This window comes from Scyliorhinus torazame, chromosome 3 (assembly GCF_047496885.1).
Source record: "Scyliorhinus torazame isolate Kashiwa2021f chromosome 3, sScyTor2.1, whole genome shotgun sequence".
Lineage (NCBI taxonomy): Eukaryota > Metazoa > Chordata > Chondrichthyes > Carcharhiniformes > Scyliorhinidae > Scyliorhinus > Scyliorhinus torazame.
In genome coordinates, this window is record NC_092709.1 from 157382619 (window position 1) to 157398071 (window position 15453).

The window sequence follows — 15453 nt, forward strand, 5'->3', positions numbered from 1 at the left end:
CCAGAGCTTTTTCAACTTATTTTGCCACTTTCAAAGTTTGTATACATAAACCTCTGGGTTTCCTTTTATGCCCCCTTGAAAATTATACCATTTAGTTTGCATTGCATCTAATTTCTCCTACCTAAATGAATCACTTCACACTTCCTTGCATGAAATTGTAGCCAGCATGTATTTGCCAATTTCACCAGTCTATATCCTCCTGGTGTCTTGTCAAGTTCACAGATGTAAAAAAAAAAAATCACCATGTCCCCAAATGCAGGTTTTTAATATGCAATTGGAAAAGAGCAATGGTCCCAATACGGACATGGTTACATACTTTTCTCCAGTCAGAAAAACAACTGTTCACTATACTCTCTTCTTTCTGTCCCTTAGACAATTCTGTATCCATGCAGCCATTGTCCCTTTAATCCCATAGACTTTAAAGATGTCTACTATGTAGTTCTTTAATAAATGACTTTTGAAATTCCATATACATGTCAACCATAACGTAGAATCAGATCAGTTTAGTCAAATGTAATTTGCTTTCTATTTAATTAATTGGATTTGGGTGCTTCTCTTAAGGCTGGCATTCGTTTCCTCATTTCCAATTGCTACGAGTAGCTTGCTAGGCCCTTTCAGAGTGCAGTTAAGAGTCAAACACATTGTTGGGGTCTGGCGTCACATGTAGGCCAGGCAAAGATGGCAGATTTCCTTCCCTCAAAAGACATTAGTGAACCAGATGGATTTTTCTGACAACCAATGATAGTTTTGTGGCCCACATTAAAATTAATTGTACTTAATAATTAATTGAATTTAAATTCCAGCAGCTATCATGGCGGGATTTGAACCAGTGACCTCAAGAGTAAAGCCTGGGTCTCTGGATTACTAATTCAGTACATTACCACCTCCACAGGTAACAAATTCATGCTGGTTTTCATCAATTAACTCCTTATTCCAAATGTCAATTAACTTTGTTCCAGATTAAGTTCACCACCATTGACATTAGGCTGTTTAGCTTGCAATTGCTGGATTTAGGCCTCTTCTTCTTTGAATGGTAGTGCAATATTTGCAATCGCCAATTCTCTGGCACCATTCCAATATCGAGGCTGGATTGGAAGATTCTGGCCAGAGCCTCCACTATTTTCATCCTTACTTAACTCAGCAGTTGGATCCCATCTAGACCAAGAGACTTCCTTGTCTTGAATGGTGCAAACTTTTAAAGTACCTCCTTTTTCAGAGGACAATTGGAGCTTACAAGACGCAGATAGAGCTATAGAATTCCTAGAGCAGAAGGAAGCAATTCGGCCCATCAAGTCTGCACCGACCCTCTGAAAGAGGGCCCTACCTAGGCCCACTCTCCAACCCTATCCCCGTAAGCCCACCCAAACTGTACACCTTTGGATGAGGGAGGAAAGTGGAAGAAACCCACACAGACACAGATAGAATATGCAAACTCTACACAGTCACCCATGGCTAAAATCAAATCCGACGGTGCTGTGAGACAGCATTGCTAGCCACTGTGCTACCATGCTGCCTAGATCTGTTCAAGTTCTTGAATTCTCTTTCCTGCCCATCTTCCATAACCTTCAATTCTCTTGTAGATCAAAATTCTGCCTTAAGTCAGGCTTGAATATATTCAATGACCAAGCCTCTACTGCTCTCCTGGAAGAGAATTCCGAAGACTAATTACTTTCAAAGGAAAACAATTCTCCTTCATCGGTCATAAAATGGTTGATTTTATTTTTAAACTCTTGACCACTAGTTCTAAATTTGTCCATGAAGAAAAACATCCTCTCTGCATGCACTCAGTTAAGTTCCTTCAGAATCACATATGTTTTAAATAGATCACCTCTCATTCTTCTTAATTCCAATGAGAAGAGGCCCAATCTTCACAATCTTTCTTCATAACAGGAATCTGTGGAGTGAATCTGAACTGCCTACAATACAAGTATATTTGTCCAAAACAGTAGATAGGACCTGGGGTAGGCCACTCAGCCCTCAGGCCTGCTCAGCCATTCAATAATAATAATGATCTTTATTGTCACAAGTAGGCTTACATTAACACTGCAATGAAGTTACTGTGAAAATCCCCTAGTCGCCACACTCCGCGCCTGTTTGAGTACACAGAAGGAGAATTCAGAATGTCCAATTCACCTAACAAGCAGATCTTTCGGGATTTGTGGGAAGAAACCGGAGCACCCGGAGGAAACCCACGCAGACACGGGGCAAACGTGCAGACTGCGCACAGACAATCACTCAAGGGGGAATCAAACCTGGGACCCTGGTGCTGTGAGGCAATAGTGCTAGCCACTGTGCTACCATGTCGCCCATGAGATCATGGTTGATCTGTGGCCTAACTCCATATACATGCCTTTGGCCCATATCTCTTTCCTTAAGAAAAATGTAACTACCTCAGATTTAAAATTAACAAATCTAGCTTCAATTACCATTTGTGGAAAGAGTTACCACCCTTTGTCTATAGCAGTGCTTCTTGATATATTTTCTGAATGGTCTGGCCCCAGGGTTTAGGCTATGCCCCCTAGTTCTAGAATGTCCAACCAGTGAAAACAGTTTATCTTTATCTACCCGGTCTTTCCCTGTTAATGTCTTGGAAGACTTTGGTCAGATCATCCCTTAACCTTCTAAATTCTAGAGAAAACAGGCCTAATTTGTATCATCTCTCCTCATAACTTAATCCCTAAAGTCCAGGTGCCATTATTGCAAATCTACATTGCACTCCCTCTTAAGACCAAAATATCCTTCCTAAGGTGTAGTGCCCAGATCTGCTCACAGAACTCCAAGCAGGGTCTAACCAGGGTTTTGTAAAGCTGCAGCATAACCTCTGCATCCTTATATTCCAATCCTCTTCGATATAAAGGTCAGCATTTCATTAGCCTTCTCGATTACTTTCTGCATCTGTTCGTGTATTTAAAGATCTGTACACCTGAACCCCCCAGGTTCTCCAGATTCCCAGTTGTAGCAAGACTTCCCTACATTTATATTCCATCTCCATTGCAATAAAGACCAACATCCCATTCACCGTCCTCACTTTTTGCTGTCTTATCATTTTCTTTCCTTCCTTTGGATCATCAGCAGATTTCTACAGTACACTTGGCCCCTTCATCCAAGTCATGAAATACAGATTATGAATATTAGCAGACCCAGGACTAAACCCTGTGGCAGCCGATCAGTTACAACTAGCCAACTTTAAAATGACCTATTTATCCCACTCTGCTTATTGTTAATTAGCCAATCCTCCATCCATGAGAATGCAGGTTCAAAGCCTATTCATTCCTCTTCTACCTTCTCTCTACTTAGTTCCATTAAACTAGTGTTGAGATCAGTACCTTCAATTGATATGTGCATACACTTCGCACAAATCATAGCAAATTCCAGGGCAAGGGGGAGAATTCCCCTGCTCCTCTTTGAAATAGTGTCAACCGGCCTTTCACATCCACAGGCCTCAGTTTAACATCTCATCTGAAAGATAGCACTCCTTCAGTACTTTGATGGAGTGCAAGTCTTTATTTTTGTTCTAGTCTTGTAGTGGGACTTGAATGCACAACTTCTAATGCAGGGGCAAGAATATTACCAACCTAGCCATGGCCAATACAATGCACCAATATACATAATATGCCAATGGAAGCAGCATGCATCTTCAAACTAAAAATGTCTCTGAAATTTCAGTGGAATATTATAAAGTAGAGAAATTATGGAGTCAAAGAAAAACTCTGATCTATTTCCCCGGATTACATTTCAACAAATAATTTTAACACGTCACCCATGACAAGTCTTCAAGATAAAACTTTAAAATACCCCAATTTTTGGTCTTCACCTATGATAAAATCTACATTAACCATCATATTTGCTACTGTTTAGTGATATAAAGGGTGTTAAAGCTGAACATCCACAGATTTTGTGCCTTGTGCTGATATTATATCAAATTACTCAGAAAACAATAATATCCCAATTTCTGTTGTGATAATTTCTAATGTCTTACTGACTCAAATGGTTTACCAACTTGTTTAATGCCATTTCTCCTGGGGTTCTGCCAAAGTTTCTGTAGCAGGTCAGGAGAGCCCTTTGGAGATTCTATCCCTGCTCTCCAAAACAAAAACTTTTGTAAGAGTGGTAATTAAAACACTTCTTTGTTAAGGATGATTTAAATGCACAGATCACTACCTAGCAAATGTGTGCATGTTGTCAACACACCAATAGCAGTGATGCCTGCAGAGGTATTTTAGTTAGCGTTAACTGGAGGATAGAAGCAATAGAAAACTCTGTGTGTGTAAAATAGTTTCAACTACTGATTTTTTTCTACCAGGATGCAGAATAAATACGAAGGACATACAACTTTACCGTCTATTATACATAAAAAAGACAACTTGATCACATTTTACTAGTTTTCAATTTTATGTGCAAAAGCATCAAAGTGCTTTACTACAAATTACAACCTATAAACACAATAATTAAAACAGCTGAAATCTGTACAGATCGAGGATTATTAAACAACACATCATAGGAAAACAGAATCACAGTAAATGTTTAACACCACAAGACACATTGTCCAGATAACATTGTTTTCATTAGAAAATATTGTAATAAATAATTCATGAATATAGTGCAATTGATTTATGCATAAATATAACTAATCTAAAATCAGTTTTACATTAACCAATTTTTAAAATCAAGGCAGCCACAGAGTTTAGCTATATTACTGTGATAATGGAAATACTGTACTGCAATTTGAAAATAAACAGAAGTGATAATCTGTACTTACTGTAAACTAAAAATCAGTTTTACTAAACATAATATACAATATAAAATTTTCCCCATTATCTACCAGAAAATGGTTTAAACATTACTGAGCAGTAATTCTAAAAACAGAGGCACTGTTTTGTAATACAAAATTTTTCCAGAAACATTCTCGAGTACTAAAGTCGGTTGTCACGATATTAACATAAGATTATGGAGGAAAAAAAATTAATTTCAAATGAATAGTGGCACAGTAGTTCAATAAGTTAGGTTTCACAAATCTGCTTTCCTCTCACACAAAAATAAAACTTGTGTTTTATACACTTTACAAAAAAACGAAGCTCCTACAAAAATAAAATGAAAAACTAAATTATTTCCAATTAAGAACTTATTTCAATTAATGCCAGTGATCCTCTTAAATGTTTCTGTATTTTCAAATGGTGCATTTCTTCCATTCAATCCAAAACTGATTTACTCAATATATATATATATATATATATATATATATATATATATATATATTTATAGTGTTTTCTCAGTTTGTTTAATTTTGTGTTTTAAAGATAAAAAATTGAATTTCCATTGTAATATTTGACTACGTAATGTTTGACTACAAAAGGATGACTTTTTATGTTGCACACTTCAGATTACTATTGATCTTATAATGTAAAAATGGAGAGGTGGAGAGAAATGAGAGAATGATGACCATAATATCGTGACATCCCTAGTACTAAGTTGGAACCTTGTCTTTAGGGCTTGCTCAGCATTTTATTTACTTTTGCTTAAATTGTGGACAAATTCTAAAAATTACTAAATTGAAACATGCCACTTTTTAATGTCAGGTTAGCAAAATGCTGCCACATCTGTACTGACAAACTTTAGTGGTTGACAGAGCAAGCCCAATCATTTTTCATATTATATGACACTTTAAAGTGAAACGGTAACTTTATCTGATCTTAAAATCCAGAACAATATTTTAACGTTTTCAGTATGAACTACAAAGGCAAGGCCTTGAACACAAATTCACACAAGTTTTTTAAATTTACCCTATTCCAAGTCATAAAATTAGAAAATTGGATCATCAGCAACACAAGAGAAGCCTAAAACAGTTCAAAGCTTTTCTTTCTTATCTAACCATATTGAGACCCTGAATTGAAAAGCTTCTTTCTGTTAATCCATGTCAAAATGCAACTGCTGAATTTGGTACTCATAAAATGATAATGTTTATGAACACAAAAATTGAAACAAATGGATTGCCTTCGTAAAACTAAAGGAAAATAACTGCTGAATTTGATGCTCAGAATGATAATGTATATGGACACAAAAACGGAAATGGTTGCTAGAAGAGAAGCAAATGCTGAATTTGGTACTCAAAATTATAATGTATATAGATACAAAAACTGAACTAGTTGGAATATCTTTGTGAAACTTGAATTTTCAAGTCCCTGACAAGAACACTTAGCAGCAGGTAAGTTTACAGTTAGCAAAATTCTGTCCTGGGAGTGTGAGAAATTGCAAACTTGTTACAACATACTATACCTAATTTTTTTTTAAATTAACAGACTAACAAGAGCAACAAAACATACTATTCTCAAGCTTCTTCAGTGCATCTTATGCATCATGCTCTATACAGTGCTCTAATTTGTTAGTCGTACCTTTCGCACCAACAGCTTGTCTATTTCTCAATATAATTATTCATATTTGCATTTTCAGTTTCCAGATATTGGAACATCTATTTAGGAATTTGCTCCCTTCTCAAACCCCAAACTTGAGACGTGTGATTTTTAAAACATTTTCCATTCATAAATAATCACAGGTACGGAAATTAAAACTTTTGAACAAAATATTTGCCTATTCTGGGCACTCTTAAATCCACATGTAAAACATTGGAACGCCAATCTCTCATTTTCCAGAGTTGTCAATTTCATCTGTGCATTGGGGAGGGGGGGGGGGGGGGGGGGGGGGCACGTTGGCTGAAAATCTTCATGGCTGTTGTGAAGTCAGCCAGTGGAAAGATGAGACTCCAGAGCAGGCTATTTGCCAAAGTAGCACACACTGTTAAGTAGAATGGGGAGATTACAAGGATGGAGAAAATGAGATTCATAAAATAAATATCTTGCCAACAGGATAGATTACGGTGCAAAATTTCACAACTCCTAAAACACTTTTAACGCTTTAACCAGTCAATCCACTGTTGGCACTCCCTAAAATTTGCATTTTAAAACTTGTGAAATGAATGTCTCCACAATTTGACATGTACATCTGAACTGTGTAACTTATAGAAAATAGCCGGGACTTAAACATAGTACATAGCACACAATGTGCGCTGAAAGTTTTGATTAAAAAGTGTTTACAGGTTTATCTCAAAATTTATGAATTAATTCATTGTACTTCTAATGAGTTGGCAGGTTGAATTTTTACTTAAGAATGGAATTTCCTTACCTACTTTAGGTAGTAAGACTGGTCAGTTCATTTCTATTCCTGACTTGGGCTCAGTGAGCCAATCCTATAAAATAATGCTGTGTGAGACTATTATTTGTCTTACAACTGAACCATTGAAAATACCTATAATGTGGCATTTTCCTGACTAGACATGAACTTTTTAAAATCACAATTAGTTTTATTCTACAAGAGAATTAAGATGAGAACTAGCACATATGACTGTACTAAGTATATTCCTTTTTACGCACAGTCAGATCCCTGCTTGAAACTATGCTTTGCCTGAAGGCCAAAGGGTGGTTTTACAATACTAGTTGATTTAGCATTTACTGTATAGTGAAGTCCATCTGAGTCGCATCCCTTTTTAAGAGGATTTATGTAGACTTGTTGCTACTTTTGGAGCTGCTTGTCCCTGAATTTGTCATACTGAACAACCCAGTGTCCGTTAATCTGAGCTTCTTCTTCGGAGGAGTCTTCAGTGTCCCAGATCTTTCTTTTACTTTGTATTCTAAAGTGCTGTGAGGTACTCCATAAATTCCTTGTGCTTTAGAGACACTCATTTTCCCACTCATCACCATTGTAATAGCTTCTTCCAAGATGTCATGATCATATTGCCGATAGCGACCACGCTTTTTTCTTGGCTGTTTACTGTCTTTCAGACTAATATGATCCTGGCTATCATTTTCAGATGTCACATCAATCGTGCCATTCTTTACATTAAGACATAGTGGAGGAAGGTCTCCATGCAGTAGGTAGGAATCAACACTAGAATGAGTCAAAGGTAAGGAACATTCAATTTTACTCTGCTTGGGCAGGATAGTTTTGAGTTTTTGAAGAGCTGATCCTTCCAGCAGCGAGGACGTTTTTGATACCTGGTACATAACATCGAAGAGACCACAGCTGTCAGGCTGGGACTTGGGCACAGAGCTTGCTCGTACCTGAGGGATTTTTAACTGTACAACAGAACTACTGACACTTTCATTATGAAGACTGTCATCTTTTTCTTTTAACTGCGTAACCATTCTTTGCAGGGTTAACTGATGGAGGTAACTGGAAGCAGTGGGGAATTTCAACTCTGAGGTTTCAACATGACTGAGTTTTCGATGCTCGCTGCATTGATCGGGACTATGTTCTGCCTGAGCTCTAGCCCACAATGCAACTTTTTGCAGAAGAGCATTAGGTTCCCCAAAGGTCTTCGAGAAACAACCTTCTCTGGTATCGCTGGTTTTACTTTTCAATGGTGCTGCTCCTCCTGATAAGGCTTCCAAATGGAGAAGTAAAGTCTGGTGAGGTATTCCATAAAGTATGGCTGCTTTGTTCATGTCCAATGCCCCTGACTGAATGTCTTTCAAGGCCTTTGAAAGCAAACCATCTGCAAATTCAGCACTTCGTTTCACATGCTCCTCAGTGTTTATCTGTAGTCTCCTAGGATGGATGGAATGAAACGATGGTAAGCTGACGCAAGAGACTGGCACACAGCTATGGAAGGGAAGGGTCCACTCCTTTATTACAGGGTTGCTTGGGTAACATCACTGCTTCTCTCATTGTTTAAGTCTTTGAGTTCTGGCTGTTATTGCTTAAAGCTGAAAAAGGTTACAGTTCTGGTAGGGCAGTGTAAATGTTTGATTTCATTTCTAAAGCGGCCTTGGCAAGAGCTTTATGTTACAGTTCAATATTTGTGTTAATGTTTCTTGCAGTTGTTATCCCGTGATAGTTGCATGAAAAAAAAAGGAACAACTTTCACAGTTTTAGAGCTTCAATTATTGTTCTTTTCAATTTACTGAACTATAATGGCATTCTAAGTCCTAAAGCAATGTGTTAGTAGAAACGTGACGTTACCGCTAAACAAGTAATAAAAGAGTCAACCCTCTTTTTTTCCAGGCAGGGTACTGCAACCACAACATGCTAAGAATATTTTCCAAAACATTGCACAAAACATAAAGCACAGGCCACATTAATACCGCACAGTAACAATTCACAGTGACAATCCAAATGTGACACATTATTGCTAATAATTTTAAGCATATCCAAGCTAAACAGATAACGATGTCAATTTTGTTTTTGGCCACCTGTCCTTTAGTAGTCAACCTATATAACAAAATATGAAATCAAAAGCAGGCATTGGATAAAGAACATTATTCATTCTGCATTTGTAGTAATGCATATGAAAACTTACAATTGTTCCTATGTTAACAAATGATCAAAAAACAATTTTCATTGTTTCTCTAAAAGTGCCAGAAGTGTCAATTTAAGTTAAATATGAAATAAGTTACATAAATATGTAAATGCTGCAGGAGTACATGACAAGCGTTAACAGAAACTTGCACACTTTCAATTCAGGGAAATTTGATAGAGGTCATCCTCTACTATGAATATTCATTGCTACTTAAAGCTAAATTTTAGTTGTGTTCATATTATACATTAATTATGTAATTTAAAATATTCTTTACTGATTGTACAAACATTAGATACTGTTTTTGTTAACTAGTTGAATATAGATGATGTGTGTGAATAACATTTAGTTTAATAATAGCATTCCCCTTTAGACTGCATTCTGAAGGTAAAACTCTTAATTTTCAAAAAGTTAAGTTTTCAGTTGCAATGTAGCCTAATAGCTCCCAATATCTACAAACTATTAATATACATACTGAGATACAAATGATTCCTTGTCTAATTTATACATCAAAACATTGAGTTTGTCATTAAATTAACAGCATCTCAATGCAGCTTTTATGATCATAATATATTTTTCAATCAACAGATGCGTTTTTAATCAAAGTCTGCTTTTTAAATCATAGAATTTACAGTGCAGAAGGAGGCCAGTCGACCCATCGAGTCTGCACCGGTCCTTGGAAAGATCACCCTACTTAAGCCCATGCCTCCTCCCGTAACCGCAGATAACATTTTTGGACACGAAGGGGCAATTTAGCATGGCCAATCCATCTAACCTGTACATCTTTGGACAGTGGGAGGAAACTGGAGCACCCGGAGGAAACCTACGCAGACACAGGGAGAAAGTGCAAACTCCACAGGCTGTCACCCGAGGCCATAATTGAACACGGGTCCCTGGAGCTGTGATACAGCAGTGCTAACCACTATACCACAGGGAAGGGTGTTTAGGTTTAGAGAACTGTTTTAGAGGTTACAATGCAAAATATATGTTACACTATAGCTAATCAAAATAGTTCTAGCTCTTTTGACATTAAATCATCTGTGAAAGTTGATTTTGTTTGAATTTGTTTCTATTGTTCACATGAAAGAATATCAATATTATAATATTGTTGCACATGCATCGCCTCCTCTTCGGAGATGTTCCAAATGTTCTCCACATAGAGAAAATGTCCCCCGAAGATTTAATCAGATCCAAAACCTGTGTGTGCTCTGTGGTCCCAGGGAACAAAAAAAACACTACAGGCACTCCTCAACTTTACAACATTAAAAGTTAGGACGAATGGTACTTGGGCCGTTAAAAAATTGAAAACCCGTTTCGTATTTACAATTAGATTTCAACTTTACGACACCACGCCAGCCCATCTTTTTATAAATATGATTCGTAAATTTGTTTTGAACGAACCTGGGGAAGTTGCGAAACCTTCTACCAAATACCAGGCCCCCTACCCTTCATTCACCAAGCCATAGCTCTGGGGTGGAAGGTTGCTACAGCCCGCTGGCAGTGCGCCGCGAGAATCAGAAACCAGAAAATTGTTTTGGGAAACAAATGAGGCCGCAATTTGCTGGCGAAAATACTGCCTTGCCCTGCTGGCTGATCTCCCATTGATTGTAATGGTATCTTTCGCGCCTGCAGTATGGAGCCCTTTCCTAGGCCAGCTACAGAGAATGGTCGCTGTGGTCCGTCGGCAGAGGTCTGAATGAATTGGGGCGAACCTCTAAAACCGGCAGGAAATTAGGTCATAATTTACTGGTAAAAATGCTGCCTTGCCCTGCTGATAGGCCAGCACGGTAGCACAAGTGATTAGCACTGTGGCGTCACGCCGCCAGGGTCCCAGGTTCGATTCCCTACTGGGTCACTGTGTGCAGAGTCTGCACGTTCTCCCCACGTCTGCGTGGGTTTCCTCCGGGTGCTCCGGTTTCCTCCCACAGTCCAAAGACGTGCAGGTTAGGTGGATTGGCCATGATAAATTGCCCTTAGTGACCAGAAAAGGTTAGGAGGGGTTATTGGGGTACGGGGATAGGGTGGAAGTGAGGGCTTAAGTGGGTCGGTGCAGACTCGATGGGCCAAATGGATTCCTTCTGCACTGTATGTTCTATGTTCTATGTTAACGTCTCGACTTGCAACGCAGTTTCTAGGAACCAATTGTGACCCAAGTCAAAGGTCTGCCTGTAGTAGGAAGTAGAGGAATAGATTTGGTTTGGTTTGGAGTGCATGTTCCATTCTGTCACGGACCTCACTGGCATGGCTTTCGAAAGGAAGGAGACCCCCTATAGGTTTTGTTAGGTAAGAAATTAGACAGCATGTGCTTTCCTCTGCCTTCAGAGATGGGAAAGTAATTTAAACAGAAATGATTGCTTTCTTTCCCTTTGAAGACCACTGCATTTTAAAATGGGACAATAGAAAATGTTTAATGGACCATCAGCCAAGTAAACGGAGCTGGGTTTGCCTTGCTGCAACAAGTGTAACTTCTTAAAAGGCAATGTCAGTTATCTGGCACTCTCATGGCTATGCAAGTAAACATTATGATGCCTATAGTAAGCAGCACAATCTAATAATGACAGATACATAATTCGTAATCAAGTCAGGCAATTTGCTGGGGGCCTAACAGTTGTTTAGGAAGGATTATGCAGCCAGAGTTCTCACTCTTGATGAAGTGTGCTCACAAAGACTAATAACAGAAACAAAAATGTGTTTGGCTATTTTCCTTTGCAAAGCCTACAAAACGATTTGTTTAGATTCACTTACTGCAGATGAAGGAGGACTTTCGGAGGTGGGATATGCTCCCGTTGCCATTGGCGGGGAGGGTACAGACTGTAAAGATGACGGTTCTCCCGGGATTTGGTTTTTTTCCTGTGTCTGCCTATTTTTATCCCAAAATACTTTTTCTTTTTTTTTTTAAAAAGAGGGTCAATGCAGTGATCTCTGCGTTCGTATGGGCGGGTAAAACCCCGCAAGAAAAGCGCTGTTGGAGCGGATGGGGGGGGGGGTTGGCCCTACCGAATTTATTGGGTGGCAAATATAGCTATCATTAGGAAGGAGGGGTTGGTATGGGAGCAGTTGGAGGCAGCATCATGCAGGGGCACAAGTTTAGGGGCACTGGTAACGGCACCTCTGCAGTTCTCACTGGCCCGGTACTCCACAAGCCCGGTGGTGGTGGCAGCTGCGAAAGCATATGGGGGTGGAGGGATGTCGGTGTTGGCTCCAATTTGTGGGAACCACCGGTTTGTGCCGGGGAGGTTGAATGGAGGGTTTCGGAGGTGGCAGAGGGCAGGGATTGAGCGGCTGGGGGGCCTGTTTGTTGATGGGAGCTATCCATGTTTGGAGGAGTTTGAACTGTCAGGTGAGAATGGATTTTGTTATGTGCAGGTGAGGTACTTTACACGGAGGCAGGTCTTGACCTTTCCGCTTCTATCGCCCCAGGGGATACAGGATAAGGTAGTTTCGAAAACGTGAGTGGGGGAGGGTAAGGTCTCAGAAATTTTAAAGATCTTATGGAGTGGGAGGCAACCCATATAGGGGAGGTAAAGCATAAGTGGGAAGATGAGTTGAGTAAGGAACTAGAGGCAGGTCTGTGGGAGGATACTCGGAGTAGAGTCAACACGTCCTCATCATGTGCCGGGCTCAGCCTGATAAAATTTTAGGTGGTTCACCGGGCTCACATGACAGTGGCCCAGTTGAGTAGGTTTTTTGAAGGGGTGGAGGACAGCTGTGGGTGATGTGCAGGAGGGCCCACAAATCATTTTCACACGTTCTGGGCATGCCCGAAGCTCAGGGGATTCTAGCGGGGATTTGCGGATGTCATATCCACGGTACTAAAAACAAGAGTGGCGCCAAGTCCAGAGGTGGCGATTTTTGGAGTGTCGGAAGACATGGGAGTCCAGGGGATGAGAGATGCTGACGTTTTGGCCTTTGCCTCCCTAGTAGCCCGGAGACAGATCTTATTGGCGTGGAGGCACTCAGAGACCCTGAAATCGGGGGTTTGGGTGAGTGACATGGCTGGATTCCTCAGGCTTGAGAAAACTAAGTTCGCACAAAGAGGATCGACGTCAGGGTTCGTCCGGAGGTGGAAGCCATTTATCGAATTCTTCTGGGGAAATTAAACTGTTAGCAGATACAATAAGGAGGGGGGATAGTTAGTTTAGGCGTGACCAGTGAATGGAGGAGGGAGGACTGGGGAATTGTGCGTATAAGCCGTGTTGGCTGGGTATGGTTGTTGGTGGGCGGGGGGGGGGGGGGGGGGGGGGGGGGGGGGGGGGCGTTATTTACGAGTTATGTTTTCATTTGAAATGGTTATAAAATCACAAATGCCTTAATAAAATGTTTTCTAAAAAAAAAAAAATAGATTCACTTACTAAAAAAATAATAATGCGGGCAAGCTCTAGAAAACTGTTAGAACTGAAAAAGGACACGATAGGAAGGAGGCAAGAAAAAATTAAATCAGACAGACTAAATTTACAGAATCCTCCCAGTGAACATTATACAGTTTAAATTTGGAAATTGAACAAATTACAAGTAAACAATTTAAGATACAGGCATTGTAGATATCATGCAATGAAGAAAAAATTGGGATGCTGGAAGAAAAGAATTTTAGAAAGACTATGCTATTTCTGTTTCTTTACTTCGAAATTCCTTGATATTGTAGCCGAAGAATTTTACAGCTAACTAGGCACCTTTTGATTGATAGCTACAGCTGTAATATCAGAAACACACAGCTAATTTTCACACAAACAGCAACGCAATAAAACATGTGATCTGTATCTTCGTAATGTTGGTTAAGGAACAAATATTGGCCAGGCCAATATTTTCTAGGGAGAATTCCCTGCTCTTCTTCGAATAAGACGAAGGCCATGGGAATATACTTCCTGGCAGGGCTCCCAATTCCATTCTCCCAGTTTCTCAATTGCAACTGTTCAGTTATCATCTTTCACACCAATGCTTCTGAAATGGCTGTCTTTCTCCTCATTTGGGAATTCCCCTTGCCATGGTTGGCAGAGCTGTTGTCCAAGTCCATTTTATTTTCTGCACCTCCCTCCCCGAATCAATAACGTAAAAGGTGATGGGGACAGTGGGTGTAAAGACATTGAAGCGTCAATCAGCCATGATCGTATTGAATGATTTAACTGGCTCAACGGGCTGAATAGCCGAGTCCTGTTGCTATGTTCCCAAGATGGGGTTACCTTCCACCCACCAACCTTCACAGTCAGGTGTCATCTTCCAACATTTCCGCCACCTCCAAACGTTCCTGGGGACTACTCCTCCTCCTCCTCTCCTCCTCCCCTCCCTCCTGCAACTTTTTCATCATTCCCAATACCTACTCTTCCCCACCACCTCCAAGTAAACGCAGGAAATGCAACACCATTTGTTTCCTTGGGTGTTCGGGGGCTCAGTCGGTTGCACTTTGCACTGTTGCCTCTGGAGTCTGAGGGTTGTAGGTTCAAGTTCCTTTCCAGAACTTGAGAACACAAATCTAAGCTGACATTCCATGTGCGAGGGAATACTGCATTGTTGGAGGTACTATCTTTTGGATGAGATGTTGAACATTGGCCCCTCAGGTGAATGTAAAAGACAACATGGCACTATTTTGAAAAACAGTCGAGGAATTATTCCCCCATGCGGACTAATTTCATCCTTCAAGCAACATCATAAAAATTGATCATTTGGTCTTTAGCACGTTACTGTTTGTTGAAGTTTGCGGTGCGCAAATTGACTGCCGTGTTTTCTACGATACAACAAATTACTATGCTTCAAAAGTACGGTTGTAAAGAGCTTTGGGATGTCCTTTAATTGTGGACAGCACAATATAAATACATGTATTATTTTCATCCCTCTCCAACATCCTGGGAACTAAAAATACCTTCTGGGCGAAAGATTATTTATTTCTAACTTAGTGTTCACTGCTCATGATGCAGGCTCCTCTATACTGGGGATACCAAAAGCAGATTGAGTGAACACTTTGCTGAACATCTGCGCCGAGCCTGCAGACGTAACCTTAAGCTACTGGTTACACGCACTTTAATTCTCCACACATCGGCCATCAGATCTCTGTCCTTGAAGCTCAACACAAACTTGAGGAACAACTCAATTTTCCACTAGGTGCTCACATTTTC

At 39.9% G+C, this 15453-nt stretch overlaps 1 protein-coding gene across 8 annotated transcripts in view; it reads right to left on the reverse strand.

Annotated features, from left to right (window-relative positions):
• lcorl (ligand dependent nuclear receptor corepressor-like) overlaps positions 1-15453 on the reverse strand; it is a 199342-nt gene that overhangs the window by 75591 nt on the left and 108298 nt on the right. For 2 of the 8 annotated variants that reach the window (XM_072496469.1, XM_072496468.1), the window contains one exon: positions 4374-8598. The exons of the other annotated variants lie outside the window; for them this stretch is intronic. In XM_072496469.1, coding sequence (XP_072352570.1) covers positions 7548-8598 — 1051 coding nt within the window. In that variant the 3' untranslated portion in view covers positions 4374-7547. Of the gene's footprint in view, positions 1-4373; positions 8599-15453 lie in introns of those variants that run through there. 8 annotated transcript variants of the gene reach the window in all.